Source organism: Bactrocera dorsalis, chromosome 5, assembly GCF_023373825.1.
Source record: "Bactrocera dorsalis isolate Fly_Bdor chromosome 5, ASM2337382v1, whole genome shotgun sequence".
Classification (NCBI taxonomy): domain Eukaryota; kingdom Metazoa; phylum Arthropoda; class Insecta; order Diptera; family Tephritidae; genus Bactrocera; species Bactrocera dorsalis.
Window position 1 is genome coordinate 11,847,278 of NC_064307.1, and position 14,890 is coordinate 11,862,167.

The 14,890-nt window shown below is 34.1% G+C and overlaps 2 protein-coding genes and 1 long non-coding RNA gene across 5 annotated transcripts; 2 read left to right on the forward strand and 1 right to left on the reverse strand.

Annotated features, from left to right (window-relative positions):
- Positions 1-650: 650 nt before the first annotated feature.
- LOC105224487 (death-associated inhibitor of apoptosis 1) lies at positions 651-3,992 on the forward strand. 3 transcript variants are annotated; one of them, XM_011202581.4, is made up of 2 exons: positions 651-877; positions 2,375-3,992. In XM_011202581.4, the coding sequence occupies exon 2, from the start codon at positions 2,475-2,477 to the stop codon at positions 3,777-3,779; it is 1,305 nt and encodes a 434-aa protein (XP_011200883.2). In that variant the 5' UTR covers positions 651-877; positions 2,375-2,474; the 3' UTR covers positions 3,780-3,992. The 3 variants fall into 3 exon arrangements, with proteins under 3 accessions (XP_011200883.2, XP_011200882.2, XP_049314296.1); XM_011202580.4 differs by lacking the exon at positions 651-877 and adding an exon at positions 1,246-1,400; XM_049458339.1 differs by lacking the exon at positions 651-877 and adding an exon at positions 2,027-2,130.
- Positions 3,993-5,519: 1,527 nt separating this feature from the next.
- Positions 5,520-11,201, forward strand: LOC109579425 (uncharacterized). The gene is made up of 4 exons (XR_007422985.1): positions 5,520-6,522; positions 6,584-9,081; positions 9,157-9,520; positions 9,576-11,201. It is a non-coding gene; the product is annotated as an uncharacterized LOC109579425 (long non-coding RNA).
- Positions 11,202-12,643: 1,442 nt separating this feature from the next.
- On the reverse strand, positions 12,644-13,223 carry LOC125778854 (kappaPI-actitoxin-Avd3b-like). Its single transcript, XM_049458341.1, has 2 exons — positions 13,055-13,223; positions 12,644-12,968 (listed from the first exon to the last, which is right to left on the reverse strand). Exons 1-2 carry the CDS (start codon positions 13,140-13,142, stop codon positions 12,790-12,792), a joined length of 267 nt encoding a protein of 88 aa, XP_049314298.1. The 5' UTR covers positions 13,143-13,223; the 3' UTR covers positions 12,644-12,789.
- Positions 13,224-14,890: the final 1,667 nt, after the last annotated feature.

Below are 14,890 nucleotides of genomic sequence, written 5' to 3' on the forward strand. Positions count from 1 at the left end.
TGGAAGCCACCCAGCTTGTGATTTATGATTTGCAAAAAACACACACACACGCACATAAAAAATGTTTCACTTTCCTTCCAGCGCTAGAGCAACCCCTAGACGGGGGCGACGAATTGCAAAAGTGCATTTTCGTCGGTTAACGACTTGGCTGGCTGACTTTGGCTTTTACGGTCGTTGCTCGTTTATGAGTATTTTGCTCGCTTCTACGCTGGACGAGTACAATGTTGTGTGCGTACTCCAAAACCGAGTGTTTTGTAGTACTCGTATCACACTGACTCGGCTTTTTAAAGCATACGGTCGTTGTCGTCTCGTTCACGTAGTATACTCACTCGCTTGTAGCATAACGCCCATAAATGGGGAAGCTTAACGAAATTTCTTAAACTTAGCGGTGGCTTTGCACTTTTACCATCATCATCATCATCAACATCGTCCTTGTTTGAATGAGTGCATTGCAGCTGCTGAGAGCATATCCTGTCGTGCAGCTGGCTAGCTGGCGCTAAAGGTGTACACGCACACATGTGCTATGTTTCCACCCTTAATTAATGTCCTTACGCTGTTGTAGTATGTCCTGCGCAGCACTTTTACTCGCTCGTTTGTCAGTGTTCCTTGGCAGCTAAGGCTTTGTGCTCATCGCTTCCAGGATTCAGTCATTAGACAGACTTCGTCAGGATACATTGGTCGTGCTTTGCTTTTGTGATATACTACATACAATATTTATATATACACACAAACTCTTACTTGAACTGTAAAAATAGTGGAATATGGGCATAAAAATGGCGCCGCTGCTATTTACTGCCTTCGTGTAAAAAGCGTCTATTGCTGAATGATAGCTTCGTAAACCTGCTAGCGTATACATACGAAAAAGTTTTCATCGAAGGTATGAGTTAAAAGTCGTTTAGTGCAAAAAATATTCATTACATTTGTTTTGAAATTGTGAAGTATAGTATTTTTTCGATAAGATTAGAGCTCTTAAAAATTTCTTTCTCAAACGGAAGTGAGTTTTTTCTAAGAATTTCATCGATCAGCACAGTCTAAATAGTAAATAAGGAAGTGTAAAATAGAAAAAAATCAAATTTCATGTCTTTGAGCTTTTCTTACATAAGTTATACAAGTATTATATTTTCAGTTCTAATAATATAAAAATATAATAACTTATAAAAGACCGTCTACTGACTACTCAAGTACACATACTTGAAATATGTACGAAAGTATTTCTCTGGCTGATTTAATAACAGGGTGTAGTATACTATATTATGTATATGTAATTATCGATAAGAGTAACACAATCGACTCAGGCGAAGTTCACAAACATTCACAACAATAGTTGACTGAGAAACTTTGACGTTTACACAGCGTATTTTTGTTAGTTTATAAAAGCCAGTGTTTATAATAATAAGAGGGTAAATACAGCAAACTTTGAAGTGAGAGTGTGTATATACGAATATTGAAAACTGAATTAACTAAATAAAAGTTATGAAATAAAATAAGAAATAAAAAAATTAAAAGAAATAATATTAATTAAAATAAAATTAAAAAAAAAGAATTTAAATAAAATAAATGAATGAATTAAATTAAAATAAAATAAAAAAGAAAAAAAAAATGATGAAGAATATAAAATATAAAATTAAAAAAAAAAAAAATTAACAAAATTTAAAAAAATTTTATCAAAAAAGTAAATTTTAATTATTAAATCTTCAACTATTAAATATAACATTTTGTAAACTTTTCTTAAAAAAGGAAAGTTTTGAACATTTTGTATGAAAACCAAAAAGGAAGAAAATAAAAAATAATGAAAATTCAAAAAAATGGCAAAACCATAAAAGCATATTAATATAAAAAAATATAAATATCATCGTTATTAAGCGTACAACGAAAGTCTTTTTCACGCTAGAAAATTCCGCTTCATTCGGCAAAACACCGAACTGTTTCGTTACTCATAGCACAATTGTTTTCAATTGTAAAGATATATTTTGTCGAAACACTGGCGCCAGCATTTATCTAATCATATTTCATTCAAAGATACGAAATTATTGTATGTACAAGTTGTCAATACAATACAGTACAAAATAGAAGAAAATGAAGAGAGAGAACGATAGAGAGCAACAGACAATTAAAACAAATAAAGCTTGGGTAGTGCAACTTTCTGCTTTGGGTCATTAACAATAATTCTAAAAAATTTTTGCAAAAGCTTTTAATTACAACAAGAAACCTCTCCAGAAACCTCCCTAGAACTCTGTCAACAAGTGTAGACATTTGTCAACAATGAGTTGTAAAATGGGAGCAACAACTTCTTATCTATACTTAATTATACATATATTTTGCAAACACCTTATATATTGACTAACCGAAACGTATACTTTTATTCTACTTGCAGACTTACGAACGCAATAATCGCAGCGCAACTCATATAGTACTATTATTAATACCGCAACAAATTTATCATATTGAACGTAAAGGACAACAGCAGCAACAAGATGTCTGAAATAATTGCCGAGAAACCGTCAACTTACAATACAACTAATAATACGGCCGCCGAATTAGCAAGGCGTCTACTTTTTGAGTGTGGTGGTTGGCCAGCGGGTAGAAATAGCTACGACGTAACGGATAACAAAACGAATGAAGTGTACCTACCCCAATGGAAGTGTGAACAATTTACTATGGATGAGAAATATCAGCGTGAAGATGAACGCCTGAAATCTTTCGAAAATTGGCCACTAGAATGGTTGAATAAGCGGGAATTAGCACAAATTGGCCTAGTCTATACGGGCGAAGATGATAAAGTCAAGTGTTATTTTTGTGAAGTCGAGATCGGACGTTGGGAACGTGATGATCAGCCGATTAACGAACATTTACGCTTCTCACCGAATTGCCCATTGCTGCGACGACGCACCACCAACAATGTGCCACTTAGCAATGATACATTGAGTCGTGTGCTACCGCCCGTTAGTTATGATGTGTGCGGCAATGAAGGATACGAAATCGAGTCAAACGATGTGTCTGCAGATATTGCACCAACACCACAGGCTCCACTGACAACAGCCGCATACCAATACGACAGCATAGCAGCCGACAATCTGTCTAATCATCATCATGCCAATGCGAATAGCAGCAGCAGCAGCGCTAACAGCAGTAGATGTGGCAATGAAGCGCAATTGTACCGACCCGAATATCCTGAATATGCCATCGAAGCGGCACGCTTACGTTCGTTTGCAGAATGGCCACGCAACATGAAGCAACGTCCAAAGGAATTAGCCGATGCTGGCTTCTTCTATACCGGCACTGGTGATCGCGTTAAGTGCTTTAGCTGCGGTTGTGGTCTCAAGGATTGGGATGATGATGATGAACCATGGGAACAGCATGCGCTCTGGTTACCGAAATGCCGATATTTGAATTTACTGAAAGGACAAAGTTATATCGAAAGCGTTGCGGCTAAATATAAAACGAATAACAGTAAAAGTGCCGATGCAGTGCCAGCGGAAAGTGACCAATATTGTCCAACATCAGACAACATTGTCGTACAGCCAGTAATTGCAACAGCCGCTTTGACGCCAACGACGTCCAAATCCGCGGAGGCGGCGACAGCTGCTGTGAAGACCACAGCGGTGGCGGCAACAATTGCCGAGGAGAAGCTATGCAAAATATGCTACGCCGATGAGTATAACACGGCGTTTTTACCCTGTGGCCATGTGGTGGCTTGCGCCAAGTGCGCGTCGTCGGTCTCGAAGTGTCCGGTTTGCCGGAAACCCTTTACAAATGTGATGCGTGTGTTTTTTCCTTGATCATCTATATAAACTATTTATTAATGTGTAGACTTACCCGCGTTGTAAATAATAATAAAAATAATAATAATCGGTAAATCGGCCAGTTGTGGCGCTTGCAGCAAATAATAACTGTTTTTCTGCAACTGGCCGGTGAAGTAACAAATATTTATATAATTAATTACTTATTCTTAATTATATACAATAAAAAATTAACATAACAAATAAAAAAAATACCGTTTTCTTTATTTTCATGGGGTGCGTAGAAAATACTATATTTTATATGTATAAGTATATATACATACATTTGTATAAATATATTTGGAATTTATACTCAGGAATTTTACGATCTTGTTGTTGAAGAGCGCAAAGCGCACGCAAATATTCCATTAATTACACTGGTAAACACTGTCACACGAACTTTGTGTTTTGTTATGTGTGTGGAGACTTAACTTTTGAAACTCAGCTTCGTAATTTCACTTCACTAATGGAAGTTTTAATAAGGACCTGGCTTCGCTTGGAATATCCAATTGGCGCCACGTAGCGAAAAGAAGAAACGACTGGCGCGCTGTTGTTAACTCGGCTATAATCGGCAAGGTCTTCAACCTGTCGCTGACCACTCTTCAAATACCCGATGTGTGGAAAGTCGGAATATTGTACCACTACAGAAACCTGGAAAACCCACTAACAAAGGGGAGTTCTATCGTTCGATAACTCCTCTCCACAGTAGTGAAGACGCTCGAGGCTTTGCTACTGCCAACCTTCACTCACCACTAGCATGACTTCCGAAAAGTGCACAGTACCACCATAGCACTTAGCGTCTTAAACGTCCAAATAGTTCGTGGCCTTAACCAGAAACCACTCTGTGAGACAGCGATCCTCATAGCGTTGGACTTGTCGAAAGCCTTTGACACAGTCAGTCACACAATGGTACTGGAGGACATCAAAAAAACTAGGCTCTCTCCAGAACTGAAGAGGTGGGGCATAAACTACCTGAGCGCTCGCCAATTATCCGTACTATTTCGAGTTAAAAACTCAAAACTGAGAACAATTAAAGGACCGGTTCCGCAGTATGGTGTCCTCTTCCCGCTATTATTTAAATTCTATATCTCGAAATTCCGACAACCACCAGAGGGAGTTTCTATTACCTCGTGCGCCGATGATTGCACGATATTGACATCGGACAACGGAACCGATGGCATGTGTTCAAAGGTAAAAGACTATTTCTCCGATCTTGTATTGCACGGAACTTAACACTTCTTCTTTAGTGGTTTTAGGATATTCAAAATTTATGAGTTTTCATGTTTCAAAAAAAGTTAAAATTTTGTTAACCAGTGTTACTTAACATACATACATACATATGTAGACATAAAAGTATAGATGTGGTGAAATTAGTATATAAAAATGTATGTGAGTGTATATACTTACCTGTACATATTAATTAAGGAAGGCATGCACATAAATATGAATGTGTTTAAGTACTTTGTTCAAGGTCTGTTCTACAATATACATATACATATTATTTACATACGTGAGTCATGGACGATTCAAAGTATATACATATGTACTAAACAAACATGCACATATATGTAGGGGAATGTTTAGTTTAGTATACCATTTTGAAGAGGTTTTGCGCAAAGGGGGAGGGGGCGGGGGGCTTGGTACCCCCCTCATTTGAAAGGTAATGAATGGAACTTTTGAATAATACCACCCTTCCCCCCCTAGGACCCCGGGGGGCTCTAGGGCAGCCTCCTGAAAATGGCGTAAAATCGTAGTTTTTCCATACAATTTTCACTAATTATTATAAAATTTGTGTATTTTTATGCATAGAGTGAATCTATGTTTATTATTTTTATTATTTTAATGAATTAAAGTGGAAATCCACTTTATTTAAATAATAAAAACACTGAAAATTAAAAATTGTATATGCATCGGTAATAATGCATACAAGTAGTTGAAGTACCGAGATAACCCAACCAACCATTTATACAAGACTCCCTAAATAATAAAATTGGGTTTTCATCGCGCGATCTTTTTTTTTTTCAAATTTTGAATATATTTTCAGCATAATATACTACATTGAAACAAGCGCCGCAGGCGAAAATTTGGAATAAAAAATCGCGCGATTTTTTATTCCAAATTTTCATTATATTTTCAGTATATTACATCGAAACAAGCGCCGCAGGCGAAAATTTGGAATAAAAAATCGCGCGATTTTTTATTCCAAATTTTCGTTATATTTTCAGTATAATATATTACATTGAAACAACCGCCGCAGTATATAAGGCCTACCATTTTGATTCGTTGGGTTATTACTATCTTCCTTTTGTGCTTATTTTCTTCGTCGTTTGACAGTTCATATTCAGTAATTTTGCTTACATTTCAAGGAACAGTATAAGACGTAATTGAAAGCTGTTTTATTTATTAAATTGTACATAAAATTGCAACTTAAAATTCATAATTTATCATTAATTCAATTAAATATATTTCAAAGAATGTGTGTGTGTTAAATTGGTTAAATTTTTCGCAAGCAGTGCAACAAAAACTTCAAAAGAAGAGAGCCATTTTTTGAGCAAATGTGAAAATGTGCGTTTTTTGCTTACTGATATCTGAAAAACAAATTAACATTTAACAATAAAATTACATTTAAACAAAAGTTTAATTCATTGGCTATCCGTGCTATATAAATTTAAAAAAATCCGTGCACGCATTTACGAGGGATAAGCAGTGAAAATGATATACTAAACTAAACCCAACCCTATATGTATGTTAGTTGTATATATATGTGTACATATGCATATAATTTTCAAAAACTCATTTTTCAGTTTGTAATGTGAATTCATTAATTATAAAATTTGCGAAATTTCTGGCCTTTATACCAAAAATGTTCATATTTTTCACTATTTTAAATGGTTTAAGCCGCTTAGTCGAACTTATTGCTTCACTACCGGAAATTAACTGACTAAATATACTGGCTGTGTGCCAAACGGTAGAAAAATAAAAAAATCTGACAGATAAAACTGAAATTTCATTCTTGAACGCACCAGATTTATGAGCAACGTGAGCCAATGCAACTTCCTTTACAGAATGACTTGGATCTTCGGTACGCATTGCACGTGAAGTGTTGCCAACGTCGTCGAAAAATTTAGTGATCAATAAGTAAAAGGTTTGGAAAGTAAAAATAAAAAAAAATCAATAAAATTTATCTTGAGAAAAATGCAAAAATTTTGTTCTAACTTGCAAGTGGGTAGAACCTATTAAGTTTAATTTAGTTTTGTTATCTGGAACTGCATTCGATTGTGTGTCATTTTTCTAGGCAAAACAACACTGGAAACACACGAAGTCACACCCTTACGAAAGGCAACTGATAGCACCATATAGTCAGCAAATATTGATAGTACGTTTGTGGTTGGCAGTGTTGGGTGGGATAGAATCCAACTTTACAGTGCTCTATGAATCACACGGGATGTTATTGTAACGGGGGAAAACCATCGTAACTTAAGAGGCTAATCAGTGATTCGTGGCAGGGACTCCATTTCCTTTCATAACTGCGCTTGAAAATGATTGTATTTATATTATTCTAAGCGTGAATATACTTTCTCATGCATTCCCTTGCACATTGAGTATATTCTCAGTGGCTGGCACAACGCTTTACGAATCGCGCCCACACAAAAGAACTTTAATCTAATCAATTTGCTTAGCACATATACACATGCAAATACACACAAGCATAATGCATATAGATACATTAGAGAGCACACTGCTGTATGGCGCCGTAAACTTTATACCCACGGTGGAATGAAGAGCAGCGGAACGATTGAGAACAACTCAACCCAAGCCAATCTTCGTTCTAAACTGATGATGCTATGGCGAGCTTATAGTCAATATTTACATACATGCATACATACATACATGTGGTTGAGATGTGTATGTTCCAGTGTGTGGGTTTTCTTTGAAGAACGCGATGCGTCAGAAGCTTGTTGTTTGGATGCTGGGAAGACAGATAAAAAATGTCGCATAAATAAATAAATAATTGACTTGCTATTGTGCACAACAACAGTAACAATAACAGCAAAATTTGTTGTTCTGAAAATGCAATCGTTCTTGTTGTTGCCTTATACGGAAATAGCTCAATGAAAGTTGTCAGCTTGAAATTAAATAATAATTACAGTTTGTGCGCATGTGTGTGTGAGTGTGTTTGGAGTCGCAAAGGGGCGTCACAACTGCACTGTGTGGGCCGCAGGTAGTGTAGGTAGCTTCTAATGCTTAAATGTGAGCGCATTTGGCGGCTTCAAGTTCGTTTGTGAAGCTGAAAACTCAATATATGAAGGGTGATCCATTTCGAGGTTCCCCACATTTTTAAAGAAGAAACGCAGAAACTTCAAATTTAATTCAGAATGTTTTTTTATCATTCGAAAGAACGTCCGTTGGCATTTATTTTTTGAAGATATTCTCTCTTAAATGGTCGTGGTTACCACTCAGACGGTTCATCCGTTGAGTCCAATTTTCGATGACTTCCTCGAGCATTTCGACCGGCAACTGGCGAATGGCACGTGTAAGGTTTTGCTCCAAGGCTTGTATTGAAGCGTGATTATCCGCGTAGACTTTAGACTTTACATATCCCCACAGGAAAACAGGTCTAACAGTGTGATATTTCATGATCTTGGTGGCTAATCGACCGGCCCAAAACGCGAAATTAGCTGCCCACCGAAGTGTTCTCTCAAAAAATTCATTGATTGATGCGATGTGTGGCAAGTGGCGTCATCTTGTTGAAACCAAATGTCGCCAAGATCTCGAGCTTTAATTTCAGGCATCAAATAGTCGGTTATCATGGCGCGATAACGGTCGCTATTCACGGTTACGAACTCACCGGCCTAATTTTTGAAGAAATATGTTTCCACCGGCCTACAAGCCAAACCAAACCGTTTTTCTAACAGCTCATAGAGCGAAGCGATCTCGCTTGGGAAGGTCGAGCGGCTTCAGTTCTTGCACAAGCTGTATTTAATAAGGAGGTATATCTTTAGCGGCCAATACAAATCGTATATATCGTCTGCAAAAAATACGATATCTATGAAGACTGCCCCTCCGAGAACAAAAAAAGACATGCTATAACAATAACAGTACGATATCCAACGACTGTTATACTTTAAGGATTTGGCAAGTTTTATTTTATACTAAATCAAATAATATACATATTTATATATAAATTTATTTCTAAATTTTTCTTAGAAATCCAAAAATGCATTTGCTGCGGCAGCGCTGTCTACCAAATTGCGTGTATTAAATCGATATGTTGTTGGCCAAGACACACATGGCTAAAATGGTAAGACATAAAACGAAATAAAAGCAAAACACTTATGTGATCTCACATTGATCATATTTTTCTTTACTTTTCAAGTGTGCAAACATTTTAGGCAAGCTGAACTGCCGATTACGGCATACAGCAACAACAACGATTACTGTGATGAATCACTGGCGAGAATTTGCGCTTTCGGCTTCACTGACGTCCAAGTAAACAACGATCAGCGTTAAAAATAAACTTTAAATTTAATGCAAATTGCTTATTGTATAAGTTTGCCGAATACGTTTGCACTTATCATACACATACACATATGTATGTATACAGCGTATGCAATTTGCACTGTTAACAGTGGGATCGAACTGTAGAGAACAGAATATGCGCTGCAAGTTCGCTTTTTGGCTAAGGACAATGGACCCATAAAATGTTAAAACTGACAGTAAACTCAATTATATCCAAGCAAGTACATGACATTATTTGTTAAAGATAATATACATAATCTTTTTATTATTCTGTAGATGTGGAACCAAACCACTTTTTCTGCAACTTCAACTGATGTTTAAATATTTTATGTTTGAACCATTACAACAACGACACTAAATTTTGTTTTTGTGTGAGGAAACGTTTTCTGAAATCATAAATTTCTTGGTTAAGTTGGAATTTTGACGCCTGTTGTCACGAATAATATGGCAATGCTTCGAAATGCATCAACTAGAGTTATAATTTCATTCATTTCCAGGAAGAATTCATTAACAACGAAATTTATATTTAATTTTTATATGAAACCAAAATCTGTTAGCTCTAAATTATAGTATACACATTTTGTCGAGTGCGTCTCTCGGCTGGTTTTGGATAAAAATCCATAATTTCGAAAAATATAAATTAAAAAGAAGCAATTTTTAATACTTTGGGACTAAAAAAAATTAAAATATGTGCAAAACTAGTAGCGAAGTTCTTTATAAGGCAATATTTTATATCTATTAAGATTTATTTATTAAGAACAAATTTTTTTTATGAAAATACATGTACATATGTATTACTAATACCTCAAAATACCAAGGGGCACATCTACAAGACTGATTTACGGAAATTACAAACAAAAAATACAATATGAATGAAATGTTTTAAAATTTTGAGCATAATTTATACATAATTAGTGAATATATGTATAAAAAATACATAAAACTTGAAATCATTAAGGGGTTATATACAGTTAGAAGGCAGAAAAAAGCGAATATTCCAGATTTTTTTAGAAAACTTTTAAATTTGTTGATTCAAAAATTTTTACACTTGTATCTTTTAACTGTACATTAGGACTCAAAATAAGTAAAAATATTTATATTTGACAAAATGGAGATTTCTAAAAAAAAGATTTTTGACCAAAATTTCGTTGTTAAATTGTTCATAAAAAAATATTTATCGGTAAGACTAATAAGTTTAGCCGTTTTCAAGTAGTGTTGGTCACCGATTTTGCTTCGGCCTTGTACTTAAAAGCACTCTGAAACGCTTTTTCTAATTTGCGTGTGACTTCGAAAATATTCACCGGAACAATATGAAAATTTCTGTGTGTATTCCTAAATATATGTACATTAAGAAAATTAAATAAAAAAAATTAAAATTTTTGAAAATTCTATCTGTATATAACTCCTTAAAAAAATTATTAAACTATAAAGTATCACCTTTTAAAATTAACAAAATGGCAGACTTAAAAAAAATAACAACAAAACATCGTTAAAAATATATGATTTTTAGCCCTTTACATTTTTTATAAACGAAAATTTGAAGTGTCATTGTGCAGGCAAACAACTCAAAATAAGGACATAAAAACAAAAACAAATGTGAAGTTTAGCTTTTAACGCAATTACAATTGAGATATCGATTGCTAAATGTGTATATACAAGTAAAAAGATAATAGAATCCAAATGCACGGCCCAATGGCTTAATAACGATTTTAACAAGAATTTCGTTTTTGAACCTTAATATATGTACATAAGATTGTGGATTTTTTTCGAATGCTTTGGAATTATGGCTTTCTGAAAACTCCAATAACGTGAATAGTAGAAATTAGTCTGAATATGTGAAATTGATCGGACGATCTTCAGACCTTCGAGTTACAATTGCAGCCATTTTGAAAAATTTAGTTTTGAGAACTTTTTTGCAATTTCGCAAAAAAAAATATAATGGGGTTCATACTTTTTTATTCTCTATTCGACTATGGTATGCCGTTTTTCGTATTTGCAAAAATTGTAAAAAGTTATATTAAATTATTTGAAAAATTCATTTATAACCTGCGTATGATTTTTTTTTGAAGATGAATATTAATGAAATGAGTCGAAGATTAAAAATTGGTTTTTCGAAACTTTAGAATGGGTAGTTCCTTCTAAATAGTGATTTATATACTAAATATTTTTTATGTTACTTCAATGTAGATCAAACTAAGTAACAGATCTTAATTGAATATAGCATTTCCGTGGTTAGAAAATGATTTACTATGGAAAACTCATGCTAAATGAATCTATGTAATTTTAACTACAATGCTCTCAGAAAAAAAGGATTTTATCTATAACAAATATGGAACAGAAATATTGTATAAAAGTACGTTAAGAGTACAAAATCAAATGTAAAATATACAAAATATGAGAATTGAGTAAGTTGACATAAAACAATAGTTACTTTTACTTTTACTTTTAACTTTGACAAATATCGAAACAAGAACCTCAATTTTTCAACGCTGTGGGCCCTCACTGCAAAAAAAAGTATAAGGGAAATTAAATTAAAATAAATAATTTCTCTTATACTTGTTTGCATTATTTTAATTTAATTTCCCTTTGTTTTGTAATTGGCATATTTAAGTAAATTAAGTATAATTAGCATATTTAAGTTAATTTATTGTTTGACGAGAATAATGTAAAACGCAAAATTTATTATAATTTGCTGTAAGAAGTGAGAAAACGTTTATGATTTTTATTCATACCGAGCACGAGGTAGATTGACATCGTCACGACTGTTCGTCTGTCTGTTTGAAAACGAACTAGTACCCTAATTTTCTCCCATCAAATTTGCTCATTTGTTTGAACCGCCGATATCGGACCACAATAGCATATAACTGCTCTACAAACTGACTAATCAAAATCAAGTCCTTGACTGGAACACGATTCTATTGTTCGAGATATCTTCACGAAATTTGGCATATATTAGATATATAAGGTGCGTTCCAAAGTAAACAGGACTTTCAAAGCAAAAAACAAAACAAAACACCGATAACGCAAACATACTGACAATTGAAACGCAATAACTTCATTTCCAATCAATGAAATGTCTTGAAATTCTCTCTGGATAGTCGATAAAACTAGCAGATACTAACGCACCAGTCGATATATAGGTGGCGCTAGATTCAAAAAGTCCTGTTTACTTTGGAACACTACCAGTAAAAGCGAGACGCTTAAGAGAGATCAAAATGCTTGGGAACGAACAAGCTTGAAAATTCTACGAAAAGCCGACTAACAGAAGGCATCATACCCCCAAAACACTAATTTCTAGTTATGTTGGCTAAATATAGCTTAAAATATTAAACACAATATCACAATGCCGTTCCGAGTGCTATGATTTAATAACCCATTTCCAAAAAGTAACAAACCACCACACAAAAACTAAATTTTTAATATTTTCTTTAACATAGATTATTACATATCAAATAAAAATTGCATATACAAAGAGTACTGTGTCCATCAACTAAATACAGGAATTCTGACAGCCCGACAAAGTGCAGAAACGATTCTCATTACCACCGCAGCCGAGATATTTAAGTCGCTCGCATTTTTGCGCCCGCTCATTGAAGTACCACATTTGTCGGGGTCGACAGCTACGACCTCGGGTGCCCACATTCATCGGTTTCAGACATAGTTGAGTTGCTGCAGAGATGAATAAGAAATAAATGCACATTTAATTAAAAAATATTGATTTGATCAATTTTAATTTAAAGTGATCAGGCATTTACGTGGTTTTCCAGGGCAAGACGAGTCTTGTGCGGCCACCAATGTGGTCAACAGCAATAAAACGACTGTGGTTATATAAATAAATCGCATGACTACTGTTCTCAAGCGAGTAACACTGTTGTAAATGCAGTTGAGTTTCTTGTGGCTTCGCCTTTATACGGCCGATTTTTAATAAGAAATGCATATTTAATTTATGAAAAAATATCGTTAATATTACTTGCACCTGTAAGTATGTAAGTATGTATGCATGTTTGTATGTGCCTTAGCTGGTTTGCACAACCTGATTTATTTTTAGTTGTTTATTCTTATTTTGTTTTAAATGAAAATAATATGCTATTGATAGCTGCAAATTGACTGAGAAACCTTAAATGCAACAACACGCCTCTTTGTATGGATTTGTACTTATGCAAATCTATGTACATATGTATGTATGTATGTAAGAAAATATATGAAATGTAGTCTGTTATATACATTTAGATTTATATGTTTGGAAAATTATACTAGCTGCTTTTGAATTAATTAACTTAACGGTAACACCAGCTTACAAAGGTTTTGACCTGCAAATGAAACGTTTTTTTTTGTGTTAATAATTGAATTGTACTGAGTATCAGCATAAAGATCTAAAACATGATATTTCCCTGATATTTATATATATGGTATATGCAAAATATGCATCTTTGAGAGATTCCGTTATAGAATATCCCTTTTTATTATATTGTAAATCCACTATAAACAAAACAAGAGGGTTCTGGATGCACTTTGCAAAACATCTTTTACATTTTCCAACAAATATTTATTGAAGTGAACACTACGAGTATAATACTTAAAAATTTCAAAAAAAAAATGAAAACCAATGATTAATGAAAATAAGAAGTGCTAGTAACTTTTTCCCTCAATGTGGTTGAAATGAAAATATATATACATATATACTAATAGCTAGTATGAAAAAATACATAAATTAATAAAAATTAAATAAAACGCTCTTGAATCTATGATTTTTTTTAATTTGTAAACTAGTGTAAACAATCATCAACAACTTATTGGTTATGCACAAATGATTTTATATATATTTTGTGTAATGCTGATTGAATGGATCACTAATTCAAGAGCAATTATACAACTGCTTATTATTAATATTCATAAACTTTATTAACTAACGCATTCATAGAGAAATATTAGTTTATTAATGATACTATGTGACGTCTGTATAAATGATGAATAAGAACTTAAGGGTTTCTTATATACATTGGGATAAAAAACACCAGGAAATTTCATATTTAAATATTGTTAAGTTGGTCGGACTGTCCCTAATTATTATGCCAAAGATTAGCGCGATCCGTCAACCAGTTTGTTTACAGCACCGGCTTAAGTAGGTACACCTCAGTAGTGCGTTGTTATTTTTATATCGAACAAAGAATTTGTCTCAAATTTTTTATTTCAAACCAAATTTCGGGTGTGGAATCGTTGCGAATGTTGGAGAAGGCCTACAGTGATTCAGTTTTATCAAAAACACAAGTCTACGAGTGGTACAAAGCCTTCAAAGATAGTCGTTAGTTCGTTGAAGACATGTCTTGTTTTGGACGAACTTCGACCTCTTTAACTGATGAAAATATTAAAAAAGTGATAGATGTAGATCTAGGAAATTGTTACAGAAACGGCAAGAGAGATCCACATCTCCCACGAGTCCGTTTGAATGATTTTGGTGAGAATTTGGGTCCGAAAAGCGTTCTTGCTCGACTCGTCGCGATAAAGCATAATTTTTTTCAAAAATAGTACCGTAAACATGTTTCTTTGAACACGATTGATCGTGCGAGTTCCGAGCCCACATCCATAGAGAG

Excerpts from the sequence above, each read along its gene's own strand:
- LOC125778854 (XM_049458341.1), bottom strand. The coding sequence starts at position 13,142 with ATGCGATTTATTTATATAACCACAGTCGTTTTATTGCTGTTGACCACA. Across the intron at positions 12,969-13,054 it reads GTCTTGCCCTGGAAAACCAC|CAACTCAACTATGTCTGAAA; the intron begins GTAAATGCCTGA and ends TCATCTCTGCAG.
- LOC105224487 (XM_011202581.4), top strand. The coding sequence starts at position 2,475 with ATGTCTGAAATAATTGCCGAGAAACCGTCAACTTACAATACAACTAAT.